The sequence below is a fragment of the Bufo bufo genome, chromosome 3, assembly GCF_905171765.1.
Source record: "Bufo bufo chromosome 3, aBufBuf1.1, whole genome shotgun sequence".
Lineage (NCBI taxonomy): Eukaryota > Metazoa > Chordata > Amphibia > Anura > Bufonidae > Bufo > Bufo bufo.
Window position 1 is genome coordinate 362804523 of NC_053391.1, and position 20587 is coordinate 362825109.

Consider the following 20587-nt stretch of genomic DNA (forward strand, 5'->3'; position numbering starts at 1 on the left):
GGACTGACCATAGACCCTACAGGAAAATTTCCCGGTGGGCCACCTAAGCACTCCTCTTGGCCAAAAGCCAGGTACATAAAGATCTGATACCCTCAGTATTAATTATTTTAGGCAGTATTTTGTGCTGCACCGTGGTATCTGGGGCCACTTTTAGTATTTTTCCAAGGCCACTTTAAGTTTTCAGTCCACCCCTGGTTTACATGAAGAATAACACTATATCTGGCCATTATATGACTTTTGTTCTCCTTTTATCATCAGTTTTCCCCTGAACTCAGCATCAGGAGAGAGTAGAGACTGACTTCTATGATGTCTCCCATTTATTGCACATACACTGCAGGACATTATGCAGCACTAATGAGAAGTACTGCTGTGAATCCAGCACTGGGGTGAGGCGAAACACTTAATAAAAGGTAGATACCAATGAGCAATAAAACACAACACCGGAATACGGTTGTACAACACAAATAGAACGCTAGTGTCAAACATGAATAGCTCCTAGATGGGACAAACGCAGGCACTCAGCATAAACACAGATATAATACAAAATGTATATCCAAAAATGTATCTATAAAATAGATGCATATATTGGCAAAAACAGACACAACCACATGAAGAGTGCACAAAACACGTCAGGACATCAAGTTATAACATTGCAAGTAGTGGAAAAGGTGGGCTGGAGAAACAAGTATAAATAAATACAAAATCAAACCACGTGGCTCCCGCACCTAGATAAAAAACCATGATTCACAACATATACACAATATAGAATCAGCTAGTGGCACCTCCTAGAGACCCGACATGTGTTTTGCGTGGAAGCTAACACGTTTTGTGCACTCTCCATGTGGTTGTGTCTGTCTTTGCCAATTTATGCATCTATTTATTTGTTTTATTAATTTCAATAAAGATTAATTTTTGGATATACATTTTGTATTATATCTGTGTATATGTTGAGTGCCTGGGTTTGTCTTATCTAGGAGCTACTTAATAAAGTTAGCAGCATACTATGTCTCTGCTGCTCTTTCTCTAGATACTCCCTCATCCCCCCCCCACTCCCCTCTCCATAGACATCTACGGCCAGTAGTTGTATCTATAGACTTCTATTGTCAGTAGCTGTAACCTGATCTCTCAGTGAGTTGCTAAACTGCTGTCACTAAAGATAGATTTTAGAAGTGAATTGAGAGTGACTGATCAGTGCAGGAGAGGGTGAAGAGAATATGTGGCTGATAAGTGGACAAAGGAGCATCGGAGCATCTTCTTTTAATATATTACAGCTTTTTCTCATCTTCATTTGTACTACTGATTAAAAAATAAATAAATAAAAATAAAAGCCTAAAAACAGTTACTCTACATATTTGAAACTACGAAAATCATGCGAGTAGGTACGCAATTGCAGTCAGTTTTGACTGCGATTGCATTCCGATGTTCAGTTTTTATTGCGTGGGTGCAATGCGTTTTGCACGCGTGTAATAAAAAACTGACTGTGGTACCCAGACCCGAACCTCTTCACTGAAGTTCGGGTTTGGGATCGGTGTTCTGTATATTTTTATTATTTTCCATTATAACATGGTTATAATGGAAAATAATAGCATTCTTTAATTCAGAATGCTAAGTAAAAGGTCCATTGTGGGGTTAAAATAAAAAAAATGTAACTCACCTCATCCACTTGATCGTGCAGCTGGGCTCGTCTTCTTTCTTCTTCTTCTTCTTACAGGACCTGGCTGGAAAAGGACCTTCGGTGACGTCAGTGCAGGTCCTGCTGAATGAAGATTCTTCAATCTTCATTCAGCAAGACCTGCGCTGACGTCACCGTCTCACCACGTGGTGAGCGCGATGACGTCAACAAAGGTCCTTTTCCAGCCAGGTCTTGCAAGAAGAAGAAGAAGAAAGAAGACGAGCCTGGCTACGCGAAGTGGATGAGGTTAGTTCAATTTTTTATTAATTTTTTTAACCGCACAATGGACCTTTTACTTAGCATCCCCATTCATTTCTATGGAGCCTGCATTGTGTGAAAAAGGCAGAATATAGAACATGCTGCGATTTTCACGCAATGCACAAATGATGTGTGTAAATCACCGCTCATCTGAACAGCCCCATTGAAGTGAATGGGTCCGGATTCAGTGCGGGTGCAATGCGTTCGCCTCACGCATTGCACCCGCACGGAATTCTCGCCCGTGTGAAAGGGGCCTTAGGGCATCAGTTGTCTCCATAGACTTCTATGGGCAGTGGCTGTAACCCGATCCCTTAGTGAGTTGCTAACCTGTCTTGACTGAAGACAGATTTTAGAAATGGATTGATAGTGATTGGTCAGGCAGAAAGCAAAAGGGAGGAAAAGAAGTTGTGGAGAAAGAGGCATCTTCCTTTAATAAGATATATTACAGTTTCTTACTTTTAGGTACTAGTGATTTACAAAAAATTAAAATTAAAACAATGGTTACTTTTTATGTATTGGAAGCACCCCAAGTACTTTACAAACAGCTTCATACACAATACTAGTTTAAAGCTGTTCCCCTAATGTCTCTAGTATTTTCTTGCATTTCTTTCAACTGATTCAAGGGGTCTTGTCACAAAAATATTCACTACCTATACACATACAGGGTACACGATCTTCACATACATCACTAAATCTCTCCCCAGTCCTCTACGTTACTCTGGCAACCACAGCAGATGGAATGTAAGAATATAACATGCCAAGGATAAGGACTCTTACACCCCCACACATAAACACATCCACACCTTTTAATAGTCAGCCATGGATGTAGCAATCATCTACTAAGTGGCAAACTCACACCTGAATCAGTTCTATCGTGGTTAGAAGCACACATAGGAAATTGGCGTTAGCGAGACAGATTGAATAGTACAAATGCTTTGTGGGTCCTTTGGAGCTGACAGAGTTGTTCTGTTTCATAAGCAGATTTTTAACAGACACCCTGACATTGTGAAGAAAGAAGAGGCAAACACTCAATGTATTCAAATAGCAAAAACTTTAGCAGCTGCAAAAAAAGGCCTGTCACCATCTGCTTTACACAATAACAAATTAAATATGATTGTACGACATTTTTTTTTTTAAGGCTCCTTTTTGTTTTTCGAAAATTTCATGTCCTGTATGTTAATTAGACAAATCTCTTCCTCGCAAAGCAAGGAAATCAGCTGTGGGGGTCTTTTCATTCCCACTTACATAAACACAATGTAACTCTATAATGCTGATTGGTCAATGTTAAAAGAAACAAAAACAACTACAGCAAAAAAAAAAAAAAAAAAAAAAACCAGCTCAACTCGACTTTCATTCTGAAGTAGTGTAGGAAGTCAATACAGTTTCAGCACTTGCTGATCTGGACAGCTCCAGGTCCCAATTTTGGGAAGGTTTTTCAGCAATGATACTCTACAATCTTCTATAGGTGGGGCTAACATAAAGAATACAATCTGCCATTATATTATTAGCAGTGATTTTCTTTTTGTATTGAAGACACTTTTTGCATTGTCTCCAGGTGGGTTCACATCATGTTTTATGCTTCTGTTTGTTACAAAAAAAAAAAAAAGGATACAAAAACGCAGCACACCCTATTCTTGTATCCTGGACAGTCCGGTAAAATAAAAATGTATACTTTTTTTTTTTTTTTACAATAGAACACTATGGTGAACAGGTGACACTGCATGGCATCAGTCTGAGGTATCTGTTTAAAGGGACTCTGTCACCACTTTCTAACCCCCCCTTTTCAAAGTATTGTTATCTGCATGGCGCCCCTGTGATTATAAATGTGTTGTTAGAAGTTAAATTCGCCGTCTCCTTTTGATAAAAAGAGCTTTTATCTAACCTGTCAATCTTCTTGATAAGGTGCCCAGGGCGTTTCTTTTCGTCTCAATCTGCCGCCCGCCGCCGCCACCGTTGGTGCCCAGCTCCTCCCCTCATGCTTTCAGCGCCGCCTGAATGTAATCAAATACGCCTCCGGCTCTCTCTGTGCCCCCTCCTCCTTTTCAAGGAGGAGGGCTGCAGTGCTCGTCTGATGAGGAGGTTGAGCGAAGTGCGCGCATGCGCACTTCGCTCAATGAGGCTGATTGTAAATGTCCGCACGGGCGCATCAGGCACAGCCCTGTGCGCACGCGCGGGATCTTTGAAAAGGAGGAGGGGGCACAGAGAGAGCCGGAGGCGTATTTGATTACATTCAGGCGGCGCTGAAAGCATGAGGGGAGGAGCTGGGCACCAACGGTGGCGGCGGCGGGCGGCAGATTGAGACGAAAAGAAACGCCCTGGGCACCTTATCAAGAAGATTGACAGGTTAGATAAAAGCTCTTTTTATCAAAAGGAGACGGCGAATTTAACTTCTAACAACACATTTATAATCACAGGGGCGCCATGCAGATAACAATACTTTGAAAAGGGGGGGTTAGAAAGTGGTGACAGAGTCCCTTTAACGTATACATTTTTTGGATACGTTAAAAGGATGGGAAAACCCTGATGTGAACCCACCCTAAGTGACAACTCTCCACTACGGTAATGACTATAAAGGATACACAAACCACACTAGAATTAGCTCTCATTTACAAGGTCACTACAATAGTTTATCTTATTGTGAACAGTTGTGAATAAAAAGACATTGTATTCTACTAAGGCCCCTTTCAGACAAGCGAGTGTCACGCTGCGGACTCGCAGCACAGCACCCGGACTGAACTTCCAGCACTGCCGGGGTCGCATAGCATTATATTGATTTATGATTCTATGTAACCCTTACAGTTCTGGAATGTATTGGATAACACTGACAGCATTATGACAGTGTTTTCCAATACATTCCAGACCTCTAAGAGTTACATAGCATCATAAATCAATGTAATGCCATGTAACCCCAGCAGCGCTGGGAGGTCAGGCCGGGAGCTGTGCTGCGAGTCCACAGCGTGACACTCGCTTGTCTGAAAGGGGCCTAAAAGTAATAGCCACTGGTAGAATTCAACCGTTGACGCAATTCTACAAGACACGAGACATTGTAATAGAAACCAAAGTTTTGCAGGAAAGGAAATGAAATGTTTCAATTGTTTGGAATGCAGGAAAGGTTTCAATTATTTGCTGTCCAAAAATGTGGTAGCCAGCATGTTTAAGAGACATGATAGAGGAACATTGTCATCTTTTTTCTTATTTTCTTCTTCTAGGATTAAATTAAATTCTGAAGTGATGGAGTGTACCAACCTTTTAGAATAATCCCAGACAGCACACTGGGGACTTGATGTGCCCTGTTAGATAAGAATATACCTTTCATTATAGGAAATATTTCCAGATTTAGGATGCATAAAGACATATAGTGCACAAAAATATGTAAAACTAAGACAAAAACCACAGCCTGGCAGCAAAGTCCAGAATAACAGCTATCACAGTCTGCCTGAGGGACAACATAGACTATATGATGAATGCGCTCGATAGTACTTACATTGATTATGTGTGATAATTCCACCACCACTAGCTGCTCTACAGGTTTGGTGAGAGGACGGACAGTGACAGTCAGAACCTTTGAACTGACAGCTAGTGAATTACTTGGAGGAGGTAAGATGAGCCCCAGAGTGCGGTAAAGCACCGCACCAATCACAAAATATGCGGAGTCCTCTGTCTCTGCAGAGAGGATTAGAAAGGTATATTATTGCATTCACATTCTGTATCACTCCTCATATACTGTATGTATCAAATTTACCTGCTTGGGGCAGAGTGAGAACTTCTTTGGGAATAAAAAGTTTATCCTCAGAGGTTCTTGCCCAGTCGTTCATCCCACGGCGACCCTTCATGGGGAAGTTTATATCACTGGAAACAGCTGAGACAGGTTCCCTCTGGATACTAATAACTGTGTGACATGTAACACATGGGCATAAGCTTCAAGGTATAGCACGTACACAATTATATAAAAAGTCTATTAAGAAAATAAAACTCAGCCTTAGGCCTCATGCACACGGCCGTTGCCCTGCCGTTCCCATATTGCGGCCCGCAAACAGTGGGTCCACAATATACGGGCACCGGCTGTGTGCACACCGTATCACGGATGCAGACGCATTCACTTGTGTGGAACAGAGGCATGGAACTTCGTAGTGCTTCCGTGGGGTTTCTCTCCGTGCCTCCGCACTGCAAAAAAATAGAACTATTTGCGGACGGATAACGGACCCATTCAAGTTGAAGGGGTCTGCATCTGTATGCAGCAACCGCATGGATGGTACCCGTGCATTGGGGACCGCAAATTGCCGTCACACCATCATGCGCATGAGGCCTTACCAACAGTAAACAGTAAGTTAACAGACATTTTAGACTTGTTTAACAGCAACTCACACTTACCTTGACATAAGGTACTCTGCTAGTAAAGGCTAGTTTTAAAACTATTTTATTACTAAAATATAACATATATATATATATATATATATATATATATATAGTGTCCCTATGTTCTTTTTTGTTTTTCTAATATGTTTAGACCTTTCAATATTTCCAGTAGCCATACCCATTAAAACATACAAATCACCCATGACCACTAAGTGGCTTTGGAATATAATATATCAAACAAAACTGGTTGGACAAGAAATTGCACAGTGTTGCACACTTGGATATTAATCCTGAGTCTGGATCATGTGCTCTATCATGTATCCTGAGGATAGGCCATCAGTATTAAAATGTCGGAAACCCCTTTTAATGCTCCTGCAGAGAGGTCATGAGAGAGCTGTGTATCTGCACACTTCTCTCTCTCCTGCCTGACACCGATCTGTGTGATCAGTGCAGTCAGGAGAAGAGGCTGAACAAGTAAGTGCAGCTGCAAGACCTTTAATGATGTCACCAGTGGAAGGGGCCAAACCAGGGGTTATCCAAGTTCTCAAACAGCCCACCCATGTCCCGGGCCCCTCACAGGTAATATACTTACCCCGCACCCTGCGCCTCTCCTGGTGCCTGCACCGCCGCTGCCGCTGCTTCTCCCTGAACGTGAATGAAAACATTCGGTGTTGGGGGGGAGCAGCCAACGGCAGGTGGGGACGGGGACGAGCCTCCCTAGCATCACGGGTGACGCTAGGGAGGCTCGTCCCCGCCTGCCATAGGCTGCTCCCCCCAACACTGAATGTTTTCATCTGGCGCAGGGACTGGGGAACGGGGTAAGTATATTACCTGTGAGGGGCCCGGCACATAGGGCGGCTGTTTGAGAACTCGGATAACCCCTTTAAAGAAGCACTCCTACAAAAAAAAAATTCTCTGACCTGATGTAATCTGTAGCGAAGTTAGTCTTCTTACCGGTGACTCTATTTGTGACTTATTCCTTCCCTTCTGATCCTCAGCTCTGTCATGTGACCAACTCTCTGATCTCCATCTGACACAGGACAGGAAGTCAGTAACTTCTCTATTCATTCCTATGAGACTGACATTGAGGCTCCCATAGGAATACAGAGAGAAACTGGCTTCCTGGCCACACATAAGATGTTAGATGTTGGAAAGTCAGTGATGGCCACATGACACAGCTGAGGATCAGAAGGGAGGTTATAACTGGTAAGAAGATTACCATCACTACAGTTTACATCATGTACCTTTATAAAAGGTCAGAGAATACAATTTTGTGGGAGTGCTTCATTAAGGCTGAGACTAGAATAGAGTCTACCTTTTTATTAAAGGGAATCTGTCTGCTACAAGACACCTTCCCAAACTACAGTAAGCAGTGTATAGTGTAAGTGCTGCTGAGTTCAGTTGTGTCATTTCTATCTTCTCTGATGACGTGCTCCAACAAACCAGCAGTAAAATGCCTTGAGAGGACTCTTTTTTCAGTCCTCTCCATCATGTGCCCGAGAACGGGAGTCAGTGCATTGTACTGCTGGTTTGTTGAAGGACAATGTTGGAATGCAAATGAGTATGAAGATAAAAATTACATAATTGGACTCAGCGTCACTTACACTATACACTGATTACTCTAGTTTGGGAGGTGTTTTCGAGCTGACAGATTCCCTTAATGTGTGTATGTGTATGTATAATATGCTTACCACGTAGCTGTGTATTTATGTAGAAGTTGTATTATGCAGCACAGCTGTGTGCGTATAACATGCATATTGCAGGGTTTGTGTGTGTGTAATGCAATATGTGTACTACACTGCTGTGGGTGTGTATAATGTGCATAACGTAGAGCTGTGTGTGTATAATATGTGTACTGCAGAGCTGTGTGTGAGTATGTAGATATGTCCGTATGTATGCAGCATGTGTGCGTATGATGTGTTTACTGCACTGTTGTGTGTGTAATATGTATACTGCAGAGCTGTGTGTGTATAATGTGCATAACGTAGAGCTGTGTGTGTATAATATGTGTACTGAACTGCTGTGTGTGTATAATATGTGTACTGCAGAGCTGTGTGTGAGTATGTAGATATGTCCGTATGTATGCAGCAGAGTAATGTGTGCGTATGATGTGTTTACTGCACTGTTGTGTGTGTAATATGTATACTGCAGAGCTGTGCGTGTATAATGTGCGTGTTGTAGAGCTGTGTGTGTATAATATGTGTTATGTGTGTGTATAATATGCGTACTACACTGCTGTATGTATGTATAATGTGTTTACTGCACTGTTGTGTGTGTAATATGTATACTGCAGAGCTGTGTGTGTATAATGTGCGTGTTGTAGAGCTGTGTGTGTATAATATGTGTACTGAACTGCTGTGTGAGTATAATACTGTATGTGTACTGCAGAGATGTGTGTGTATAATGTATGTTTTACCTGTTGTGTGTATATATGTGTTATGTGTGTGTGTATAATATGCGTACTACACTGCTGTGTGTATAATATCCATGCTGTAGAGCTGTGTATGTGCATTTGTATGATGTCATGATCATAGAGAGTGAAAAAAAAAACAACACTAAAATAAGTACTTTAGCAGAACAAGCATGGCAGGACACTATAGAGCAATGACAGGAAACACATTTACTTGGATCGGTGCATTTAATGAGGTGACCACATGCGCCACTGCTGCTTGTTACAATGGTCAGTTAATAGGAGATGACCAAAACTTTTAACCCCCTCTATGTTAGAACCCAAAGTTACTAATCTTGACCACTCCATTTATTTAAACCACCAGAGAATGTAAATAGAATAAGTAGAAAATAATTATTATTATTGGAATGGTTTTCAATGAACAGATATGCCTTGTCAAAAGTTAGTTGCGCAATTTCTTGCCTTTATCAACTTTTTTATGATTGTATTACATGTTTACTTATTTTCTGCTTAAAATCATTTTTTTAATAGGCATTTATAAAGAAAATTTCAGCAGCTGTCATAAAGGGTTAACTTCTGCCTAGCTTTTAGAATTATATTTTCATTTAGTGCTAATCATCTAATAACCCTTATCTTTAAATTATTAATAGCTCAAAACACGTATTTAGGCCACATTCATATCAGTAAGATAAGAATTGACCTATAATGAGTGTTTGTAAGGTCAGAGATTAGAGCCCTCACCTGAGCTGCCTGATGAAACACAGTAAAAATACAGAGACTGCTACTAGAGAATCTCAAGGGTGTAAAGAGAAAGGGGCTCAAACTTTTTAATAAAGACTAGCTGAAAAGATGAGTACAATGCAATAATAAGAAAATGACCCTATAGGTGTCCATACCCTTTAATGAGGGAAAATATAGTTATAGGCAAATATGACACTCTAATAGCATCCAAAGAACATATGGGGTCATTTATCAAGCTGGTGTAAAGTAGAACTAGATTAGTTGCCCATAGCAACCAATCAGATTACTCCTTTAATTTTCCAAAGGAGCTGTCCAAAATGAAAGGTGGAATCTGATTGGTTGCTGTGGGCAACTAGGCCAGTTCTACTTTACACCAGTTTGATAAATTACCCCAATACTTTATGGTTCAAACAGTCCAAAGAACATATTTTAATATACTTATGAACGCATTAGATATATTACATGGATACCGGACATGTGCGCTCCGCATTTTTCAGAACACACACGGCTAGACTTATGATAGAAATGCCTATTCTTTACAGCAATTGCGGACAAGAATAGGACGTACTCTATCTTTTTTGCGGGGCCGTGGAATGGAACTACGGATGCGGACCGCACATGGTTTGCTGAGGGAATCTTTTGCAGCCCATTGAAGATTGCGGAATGGATGTGGAACCAGAAATATGGTTGTGTGAATGGACCCATAATGGGTTTTCCGAGATTTTTATACTGATGAGCTATCCTCAGGATAGGCCATCAGTTTGTGATTGGTGGGGGTCCAACACCCGGGACCCCTGCCAATCAGCTGTTTGAGAAGGCACCAGCACTCCTGCGAGTGCTGCATCCTTCTTGGAGCTTAACAAGCACAGCACCATAATTGTACAGCAACTGTGCTTGGTATTGCAGCTGAGCCCCATTCAATTAATAGTGGTTGAGTTGTGCCTAGACCACGCAACAGATGAACGTGGCGTCACCGACCTAGAAAATCTGACCCCCACCGATCACATACTGATGACCTTTCAAGAAGATAGGAACATTAGTTAGACTCTGTAAACTGTGGCCAATGTGTTCTCTCTGGAGATTATCAGTGCAAATGGGTGGCCCATTTATAAGATGACTCTCTTAAAGGGAGTCTGTCACCTAATTTGAACCAATATAACTAAGAGCATTGCCCCATAGAACTTTTATTCTACTGAAAAACAGCTCCCAAGAGCTCAGCTCTGCTGCTGCAAGTGCCCAAAGCAAACCAGACTGAAGAGGGGAGGGCTGCTGTAGCTGCTCTTATCTAGGGATTAGTAGCAGCTAGAAATATGAACATGACCTTGTTCGAAAGCTGGCATTCCAACCTGTAAAACCATTCCAGAAGCACAGCATTATATACACTATATCAGAAGATATAGCTGTTAGAAATCAAGGCGCTTTATACTTTCACTTTCAGCTGGGCACTGGGGAGCTGTTTTCTGTTAGTTATATTGGTGAAAATGAGGCGACAGACTCCCTTAAAAAAAAGGTTAATACTGCATTTAAACTCCATCGAAAGTAAAGTAGGGATGTGTAAGAGTTCAATGAGATATGCTATAATCCACATATAATGTCTCAACTTTTGATTGAAGCAATATCTAGAGAAAGAAATAATGAAATTTGTTTCATAAGCCACAGAACATGAAGAGAACACTGAATATATTTGAAATAATAACCAAAATAAATGTCAAATTTTACAGTTTCAGGAGGGCAGCCTATATTAATCTCTGCCTAGTTTTCAAACGATAAAGCTGTGGGATGTGTACTGTGGGTAAATACTAGATTTATCAAACTAGTGAAAAGTAGAAATAGTTTAGTTGCCCATAGCAACCAATCAGATTTCACCTTTCATTTTCCAAAGGAGCTGTCAAAAATGAAAGGTGGAATCCGATTGGTTGCTATGGGCTATTTTACACCAGTTTGATAAATCTCCCCCTAGATTCTTATTAGTAAATATTCTAATTAGTAAATATGTAGATTAGGGGTTCAGGACCTTTTCTTTTCTAGTCCATGGGCCACCCTGTCAGACTGAGTACATCCCAATGGCCTAAAAAAAAAACTAAAAGGATATTATATAGTAACATAGTAATATAGTTTGTAAGGCTGAAAAAAAGAAATAGGTCCATTCAGTTCAGCCCGTAATCCTGCAAGTTGATCTAGAGCAGGGATGCCCAATCTACGGCCCTACAGCTCTTCCAAAACTACAACTCCCAGCATGCTTGGACAGCCTATAGCTATTAGGGCATGCTGAGAGTTGGGAGGGCGCAGACTCGCATCCCTGATCTAGAGGAAGGGGAAAAAAATCTGTGAGGTAGAATCGGCACTGTGAACCACATGTGGCTCCAAGGCCATAGTTTGTGCACCCTAGGTGTACACAAATGTCTTCGCCGTCATCTCTTATTGTTCACAGTCAGTATGATTTTTTTTTCTTTTTAGAAACTGAAGAGATGCAAAAGCATAAGCTTAGGTACTCACGAACACTCAGGCACGGGAAACAGTATTATGTTATATTACTTCATAAAAAAATAAGATATCTCATACCCAGATTCTCTGTGACAATGATGGAACTCTGGAAAGGTTTTAGCGCATCTCCAACCAGGTGGATGTAATCTTCAAGCACCTTCATGAGGAGAACAGAGCCTGGGGCCACCTAAGAGACAGATGTTGCTTTCTTTAATTACACATCATGTTTTCCTCAGCAGATTAAGTTGAAATCACAAAAGAGCAAATTAACCTAATGGTTAAATAAAGTTCTACAAGAAATTTCTATTTATAAACCATGCTCCTTAAGGCTGTGAACATTCAAAATGAAAGACAAGTGTGCAAACAAGTACTGGTAAGTAAGGTTTATTTTTTTGTGTAAAAATGTGTAGCTGTAGACTTAGGATGAATTCAAAGGTCCTCAGCAGGATTGGCAGGTGAAGGCACAGGCGCCGTACAGAGGAGAACTGCTGGCGACCCTCTTTCCTGTACTGCCCCTGTGTGGGATACCGACGTGCACAGCGCAACGTGAGACTTTAGGTCGAGACAGGGCGAGGCGTGATCACATTTACACTGTCTGGCCCTGGCAATCAAAGTGGAGAGAGTGCAGCAGTTGCAACGCCCTCATTGCTCCTAGAGGCTCATTTTCATATATTTAAAATTCATTTTTGGGACCAAAACAGATGCCTTCAGCTGCCAAGTGAAAATGCAACAGGTCAGCCAATATTATAGGTACAAATCTAATGACCAGTGATCCCATACTTGCTGAATGCACAATATTTAGTTGTTTGCTGTTCTATCTGGAACAGATATATCAAACTGTTGTAAAGGAAAACTGGCTTAGTTGCCCATAGCAACCAATCAGATTCCACCTTTGATTTTTCAAAGGAGCTCTGCAAAGTGAAAGCTGGAATCTGATTGGTTTCTATGGCCAACTAAGGCTTCATTCACATATGCACTATCATTTTCTGTTCTTTTGCTCTGCTATAGGAGCAGAAGAACAGAAATAATGGAAGTGCTGAATTTGGCAAATAACTGACACAAATGGAAACTAAAAGATTGCATTGACTATAATGGGTCTGTTCGGTTACCGTTCGGGGGAAGATTTTTTAAAGGAGAAAAAGTCTTGAATGCATGACTTTTCTCTCCGCTATTTTTGACAAATTCTGCCTCTAATGCATATGTGAACATAGCCTTAGCCAGTTTTCCTTTAAACCAGTTTGATAGATCTCCCTCTTTGTCGTTTTCACCACCCTTCTAAGTAAGGTTACAAAATGTATGGTGAAATGAAAAACAGACTGCTTTTGCTGTACCATGCAAGCAAATCCACTAAGATGACAAGGAAACCTTTGGTCTAGGAGCTTTAGAGGAGAAAGAGAATCGGTGATAACCTCTTACTTTCACCTCAACCACTGATATGAAGAAGGTTATGTCTTTAGCATTTGAATATATCTTCTGAGATACCCTGAAGCATCTTGGTCCGATCTGGTATTCCTCAGTTCGACATATTTTCATTTTTCTAGAATACCAGTTTTTTGTCCACAGGAATTCAACGCATGTAGAATTTATTTTCCTAGAACCCCCAATGACTAGCCGATTGCGGAGTCTCCCACTGCTGGGACCCCTGGTGATCAGAAGTTATTGGCAGGGGACAAGGGCTTTACATTTTATCCCACTGAAATCAACGGACCATACATGGACTAAATGCAAACACTTTGGGTTTCTTCTTGCTGATATTACAGAACTATGCAAAAATAAAATCTACACTGTAACAAAAAACCTGAATGCAATGTTAGGTATACACAAATCTAGAACTGCATAGCCTTCCAGAATTCTGCACTATTTAGACAGGACGACAGCAATGAAATAACCTTCTACTTCTCTTCCTGCACCTAATTGTATTGGCAGCATATTACATTGCACTGGTATATTATCCCCCGCTTGTCACAGAAACACACACGCACACACACACACATGCCTCCCCCGCTACAGACAAACGTCACATATGCACAGCTCAATACCACATTGTCACTGCTCCCCACCTGCTGAGCGTCCTCCCACTTCTCTCTATTATCTGCATCCAGTATGTGGCTGACGGCTTGGAAAAACTTCTGTATATAAAGAGAGATTTCATGAGAAGGGAGAAGGAAGGATTATGCAAGAAGTAGATGGAGCAACATTTAAAGGCTGCAATACATGAATGAATAAATAAATGCACAGGCAATGTAAGTCAGCAAACGAGTCTTGATAAAAATCACATTCATCAGGATATAAAATTCCATAACAAGATAAAATGAACAACATGTCAAAGAGATTCATGAGCAAGTTGTTGGAAATGAACCTGAAATGTCGTCACAGGTAAAACATATGTAGCAATACCATCCAGCTTAATAGAGAAATGCTATTATAGTTGCCCAAGAGCAAAAAAACAAAAAGCAGTGCATTTCCGACATACAGCAAAAAAGGACCGAAATACTTTTTCACAGCGCCTTTGGAAAATGAAAGGTGGAATCTGATTGGTTGCTATGGGCAACTAAGCCAGTTCTACTTTACACCAGTTTGATAAATCTCCCCCTCTATGGCCTTTTCAGATGACCGAGTTCCACGCTCCAGACTCGCAGTGTGAGTATGCGGCAGCTGCCGCCCTGACCTCTCAACATAATGCTGTCAATTTAATCCAATACATTCTAGAACTCTAAGGCCTAGTTCACACGAACGTATGGCTTTTATCGTTTTTTACGGTCCGTTTTTCACGGATCTGTTGCTCCATTTTTGCGTTCCGTTGTGTTCCCGTTTCCTTTCCGTTTTTCCGGATGCCATGTACAGTATACAGTAATTACATAGAAAAAATTGGGCTGGGCATAACATTTTCAATAGATGGTTCAGAAAAAACGGAACGGATATGGAAGACATACGGATGCATTTCCGTATGTGTTCCGTTTTTTTGCGGACCCATTGACTTGAATGGAGCCACGGAACGTGATTTGCGGGCAATAATAGGAGATGTTCTATCTTTCAACGGAACGGAAAAACGGAAATATGGAAACGGAATGCTTACGGAACACATTCAGTTTTTAATGCGGAACCATTGAAATGAACACAAAAAAACGTCCCGTACACTCGCAAAAAAAAATGTTCGTGTGAACTAGGCCTAAGGGTTACATAGTACCATAAATCAGTATAATGCTATGCAATCCCGTCAGTGCTGGGAGGTCAGGACGGGAGCTGCTGCATACTCACACTGCGAGTCTAATGGGCGGAACTCGCTCGTCTGAAAGGGGCCTATGTCTACTATTATGCATAAGGCACTGGAAAGTAGGGAACATCAGTTATCAGTCATCCAGTTCACATGAAAGGCTATGTGCCACAATGTGCATTTATCAGTTGATATAGGTGATAAAGGTCAGTTCATCGGACAGGTGGTCACAAGCCCCCTTTTTTCCTCATTGCATGACTGTTGTTAGGAGGAGTTTAAATGCCACGCCAACTGCGGTTGAACACTGTGCTGAGACATGACATTAGAGTTGCGCAAATAGATTCATATGAATCGATTTGTCTCATCAAGCACTATGTCTGCTAGCTACGGCCCGGACATTCAGTCAAAATTATAAAAAGTCCTCCTCCTTACCCCAGACTGGAAGGCTGGGTGAAGAATAGAGGTGAGTGCACTCAAAATGTGTGAAAGTGAAGTGTATGCAAATTTGCCATCACTCACTGGGCTCCCACCCCCAGTGAGTTCAGGCACCACAGGGTCACCACTCCTGGGGCACTTCTGCACCTTGGGCTTCCAAGCACATCTCAGCCCATGGCTTTGATCCAGCCGTCCTCAGTCACCTACCAGATGGCACTATTGGCCAAAGGCGTCCATCCTAGGGACAACCGCATGGTTCTACATCCTGGCCACAACTCTAGACCAGCAGGACCTGATAAGAACAGATACTATACTTGATCTTAGACAAAAGGCCAAAAATACTTAAAATCAATGTCAAGATAATAAACGCTGCAGTACAGGCTATACGTACACAATGAGGCCCCGGCAGTGCGATCCCCATGTAGCTCACTGCTAATTGCCGGTCGGTACCTGAACATGGTATTTCAATCAAATAGCATGTACAAGCATGGCCTGGCAAGTAGAGGTGCAGCCTTGCAATTAGTGGTGAGCCGCATGTGGACTATGCTGCCGGGGCCACATCGTATACGGTCAGCCTTACCGTAGCCCCAAAACAGCACCTGACCGAAATAAGGAGGGTGAGAGTATTATACAGCTTGACCTGACTTAAAAATGAGTGGGAGAGATGAGAAAAGCAAGCTGGGATACCATGGAAACCCTCACGGCATTTTTCCCACACTAAATCATAGATAAAACTTTGAGTTTTAGAAGATGTAACCTAAAGCTGACCACATATGGTGCAATTTTTTGAAAATTTGAAGATCTTGCTATAATGATAAAAGATAATTATTTCAGACTGCTGTTTCAAGTTCACATATTTCGTTTTCTATTGCTGTAAATGGATATTAAAATGTGTGGCGCTGCATACAAAACAGATGGTCATTCATTAGAAAGAGGCAAAAATCACAGGTAACGATTACATAATTAATGATGGGAACGTTGCATGTTCTTGAATCAGGAGAGACATCATGCTAAATGTTAAGCTATATGCATACATGCAAACAAAAAGGGGCTAATCGCAGCAGAAGACTATTTTACTCAAAAGATGTGGACAAGGCGATGGATGGATTATTGAACAAGATATTTGGCAAAAGGAGGAGAGAAGAAAACAATACAGTTCCAAAATAAAACAATATAGAGAGTGAAAACGGAATGTGGAGGATTAAGAAAAGAGGGCAAGCGAATAATGAGAGAGCAGACTGCACAGCACTGTGTGCCGGCCGTAATACCACATTATACACAACATGAGCTCTGTTAACAAGCAGAAGAGCTTTTTATGTGTGTGCTACAACTCACTGTGACAGCACTTACAGGCTCTGTCTGAATGTTACGCATGAAAATACAAGCCTGCTTCTGCAGCAGAGCTCAAGGTAAAATGTGTAACAGGAGGACATGGCGAGCCATTAGGAGAAAGAAGCAGGGGTCTAGATTATCATTTACATGAACGAAATGGAGGAACATGCAAGGGACGGAATCAATGCGGGTTATGGGTAACAGCTCAACACAATCACATTTTAAAGTGAAGTCAGTCAACTCTAAATGAATATAATTCAACCCCAATTTTGCAAGTGTCATCTACAGTGATCAGTGCTTAAGGGCTTAAATTGTGTTGCATACAATACTTGTATCCCAAAGGCTGACAGACAGTTGCTGGGCGTTGGCTGGTCTCACCCCCTGGGGCCAGGAGCTGGAGCTAGGGAGTGTGCGGCTAGCATCCGATGTGTGAAAGGCTAAAGTGGGAATCTGGTGGAGATAAACAGTCAAAAGGGATACAACGACCCTGCAAGCTAAACCAGCCAAATAACAGCCAAAACCAGTGCCAGCCTCTGAGAGAAAGCGCATTCAACTTACTGAAGGTTGAAGGCCATTACAAAAGGGAAAGTTCATGGACCAATACATCAGTGATGGTAATGTATGAAAGTAGGCTGTGGACTTCACTGCATTTGGTTGGGGAACAGCATCATAATCCCTACCCTTTCTGAGACAGTCTGGCCATCTGTTAAAGACTACACTCCACAGTTTGGCATGGTAGTGCTACCTTGGAATTAAAAATTCATTGTGAGAGAGACTTTTCACTACTTGACTTGTCTGTATGTATAATCAGTCTAAATTGCTTCACTAAACAATTGGCACTCCTCCCCAATATTCCGAGGGAGCCCTACCTTGCACCCTAAAGCCCACCAACACCAAGGGCACCCCATCTACCACCAGGTAGGAGATCTGCCTCAAAAGGAGCAAAGTTTGTGCTACTCCCATCACTTCACGGTCCAGGGAGTGCCAAAGTGAGGACTGCTGTTGTGACTACTACTCCTCCTCCTATGAATTTATGGTGATTCACTTTGGGAAAATTTTGGGGAGAGACAGTCAGTAAGAATGCGAGAAACCAAATGGAGCCTTTTCGATTCAGGTAGAAGCAATTTGGATCCAAAATGAATCGGCCGCAAGGTTCAGCCAAATCAAACCCAAATTTAAATTTGAGTGATTCACTTATATCTACATTCAACATTCACCAGCTTTCTAAACTAAATTTCCTTGCTTGCTTAACCTTTCTATGATTTTAAATAGTAAGAATTGTATTAGTTAATGACAATTGACTCCCATTAACTATATAATTATTGCTATTTAATAATAGAGGACACTTCTACAATACTGGATTATTCACATGAACCCATCAGTGAATCCTCTAGGCTATCAACAATGTTCAACAAAGGTCTGTGAATATAACCGACTCAGGTTTAGTAGCCAGTTTGTGTCAATAGAATGATTTTCCCCTAATTTATATTCCTGTATGTACACTTACCTGAATGTCTTCAAAGGATGGTATATAGGTTGCTCTTTTATAAGTATCAGTTACATTGCGCAAGATCTCAACACAGAAAAGAAGATCTCCACTGTAGTAATTCTTGGTTGACACCAACTCCAGCATGCTCCGTACAACCAGTGTCATCCCTTGCCCTGCCAATAAGCGCTGACCTTTTGCCAAATGTTCACGAAGCTGTTGGACAAAACAGAATAATAATAGATTTTTTACAAAAAAAATACAAAATCACTCACTTTAAAGGGGTTATCTGAGAAGGGTAACTACATTCCATACGGCCAGCTACAATGTAAAAAAACAAAACGAAAAACACCTTTTAAAGTATTCCAGGTCCAATGCTAAGCTTCCTAGGCTTTGCTGGGCCAAAAGTGTGATGACACGTTAACGTATACGTCACAGTTGTAGGTTAATCAATGGCCTCAGCAGTGACATGTGCAGGAGCGACACATGACAGCTAAAGTTTAGAGGTCATGTGCCATTCATGATGTACCACTGACTGGCTTGCAACAGTGGCATGCATGTTTAACTGACATCACACTAGCAGGGGCTGGCAAAGACAGGAGCTTGACCCAGGACAAGGAATATGTTGACCAGATGAGTGTCTTTTTTACATTTTAAATTATTTGGTGTCTGGTCCTTTGGAATTTGGAACAACTCTGCACTGCTTTTTATTGTTCATTTGTTTCCTGTAAAGTGTAAAATTAAGCAACTTTCTAAACAATCTTCCTTAAAATAATTTCCATGTTGCTGCTGTAGAGTATGTGGAAACTCTTCACATAGCTAACATAGTCAGACAGCACACAATCCACAAATACAGCAAGTAAAACTGGAAGGGACCCGAAAAAAGACTTAAACCAAAGGCGCATTTAGACGGTAGTCAATTGTCGCGAAGGAACGGCTTCTCATTAAGTGGAGGTGAAGCACTGCATTTACATGCAGCAATCCACAGTAAAAAGAACGAGAGATTGCTATTGCGATCACTCGCCCTTAGGGTCCATTCACACGTCCTTAATTTGGGTCCGCATTCGTTCCGCAATTTCCGGACCCATTCACTTTCAATGGGGCTGGAACGGATGCAAATCCACATTTCCTGGATCCGCAACTGCATTTTCGGGATCCACATCCGTTTTTTCGGGATCCGCAATTTCGTTCCTGAAAAAAATAGAACATGTCCTATTCTTGTCCGCAATTGCGGACGAGAAAAGGCATTTTCTATTATAGTGTCTGTGATGTGCGGATCCGCAAATTGCGGATCGCACATTGCAGGTGTCCGTGTTTTGCGGATCCGCAAAACACTTACGGACGTGTGAATGGACCCGTATACAGCTGCATTGTTCCTGGGCAGCAGATCGCTGTTTGGACAGAATGATCTAATGCCCAGAAATGATAATTTACTGGCAAGCACTAATGATCATTTCACCCAATGAATGAGTGTTTTACTCGTTTATTGGGTGATCGGCTGCACCTTTAGACAGGCAGATTGTTGGAAATGAACGTTCATTTCCAATAATCTACCCGAATATCATCCCATCTAAATCCACCTTAAAGAGAACCTCTCACACAAAGTGCAAAATAATCTAAAGGCACCGGGTTATAGATCAGGAGTAGCCGAGCAGATTGATATATATTTTTGTGGGAAAAGATTCAATAAAACTTGTAATTTACACACTGACACATTTATATATTTGCTTTTTTGCAGTCCTGTAAAAAACTATCGGTACAGGAGGGAGGTGTTATCAGTGAATAATAGCAATGTGTGTATAAGTGTACATAAGTGATAGCTATCAGTCACTGATAACACCTCCCTCCTGTACTGATGGTTATTCACAGGGCTGCAAAAAAGCTAAGAAATAAATGTATAAATTACAGGTTTTACTGAATCTTTTCTCACAAAATAAATAACTGTATATATATATACAGTACAGACCAAAAGTTTGGACACACCTTCTCATTCAAAGAGTTTTCTTTATTTTCATGATTATGAAAATTGTAGATTCAACCTGAAGGCGTCAAAACTATGAATTAAAACATGTGGTATTATATACATAACAAACAAGTGTGAAACAACTGAAAATATGTCATATTCTAGGTTCTTCAAAGTAGCCACCTTTTGCTTTGATTACTGCTTTGCACACTCTTGGCATTCTCTTGATGAGCTTC

The 20587-nt window shown here is 41.3% G+C and overlaps 1 protein-coding gene across 9 annotated transcripts in view; it reads right to left on the reverse strand.

The window, feature by feature from the left end:
• Positions 1 to 20587, reverse strand: part of ADGRB2 (adhesion G protein-coupled receptor B2) — a 491592-nt gene that overhangs the window by 52034 nt on the left and 418971 nt on the right. For all 9 annotated transcript variants that reach the window (XM_040424547.1, XM_040424546.1, XM_040424545.1 and 6 more), the window contains 6 exons: positions 18410 to 18604; positions 13982 to 14050; positions 12000 to 12108; positions 5673 to 5819; positions 5415 to 5593; positions 5177 to 5220 (listed from right to left, as the gene is read on the reverse strand). In XM_040424547.1, the coding sequence (XP_040280481.1) occupies positions 5177 to 5220; positions 5415 to 5593; positions 5673 to 5819; positions 12000 to 12108; positions 13982 to 14050; positions 18410 to 18604 (743 nt within the window). The remainder of the gene's footprint in view (positions 1 to 5176; positions 5221 to 5414; positions 5594 to 5672; positions 5820 to 11999; positions 12109 to 13981; positions 14051 to 18409; positions 18605 to 20587) is intronic.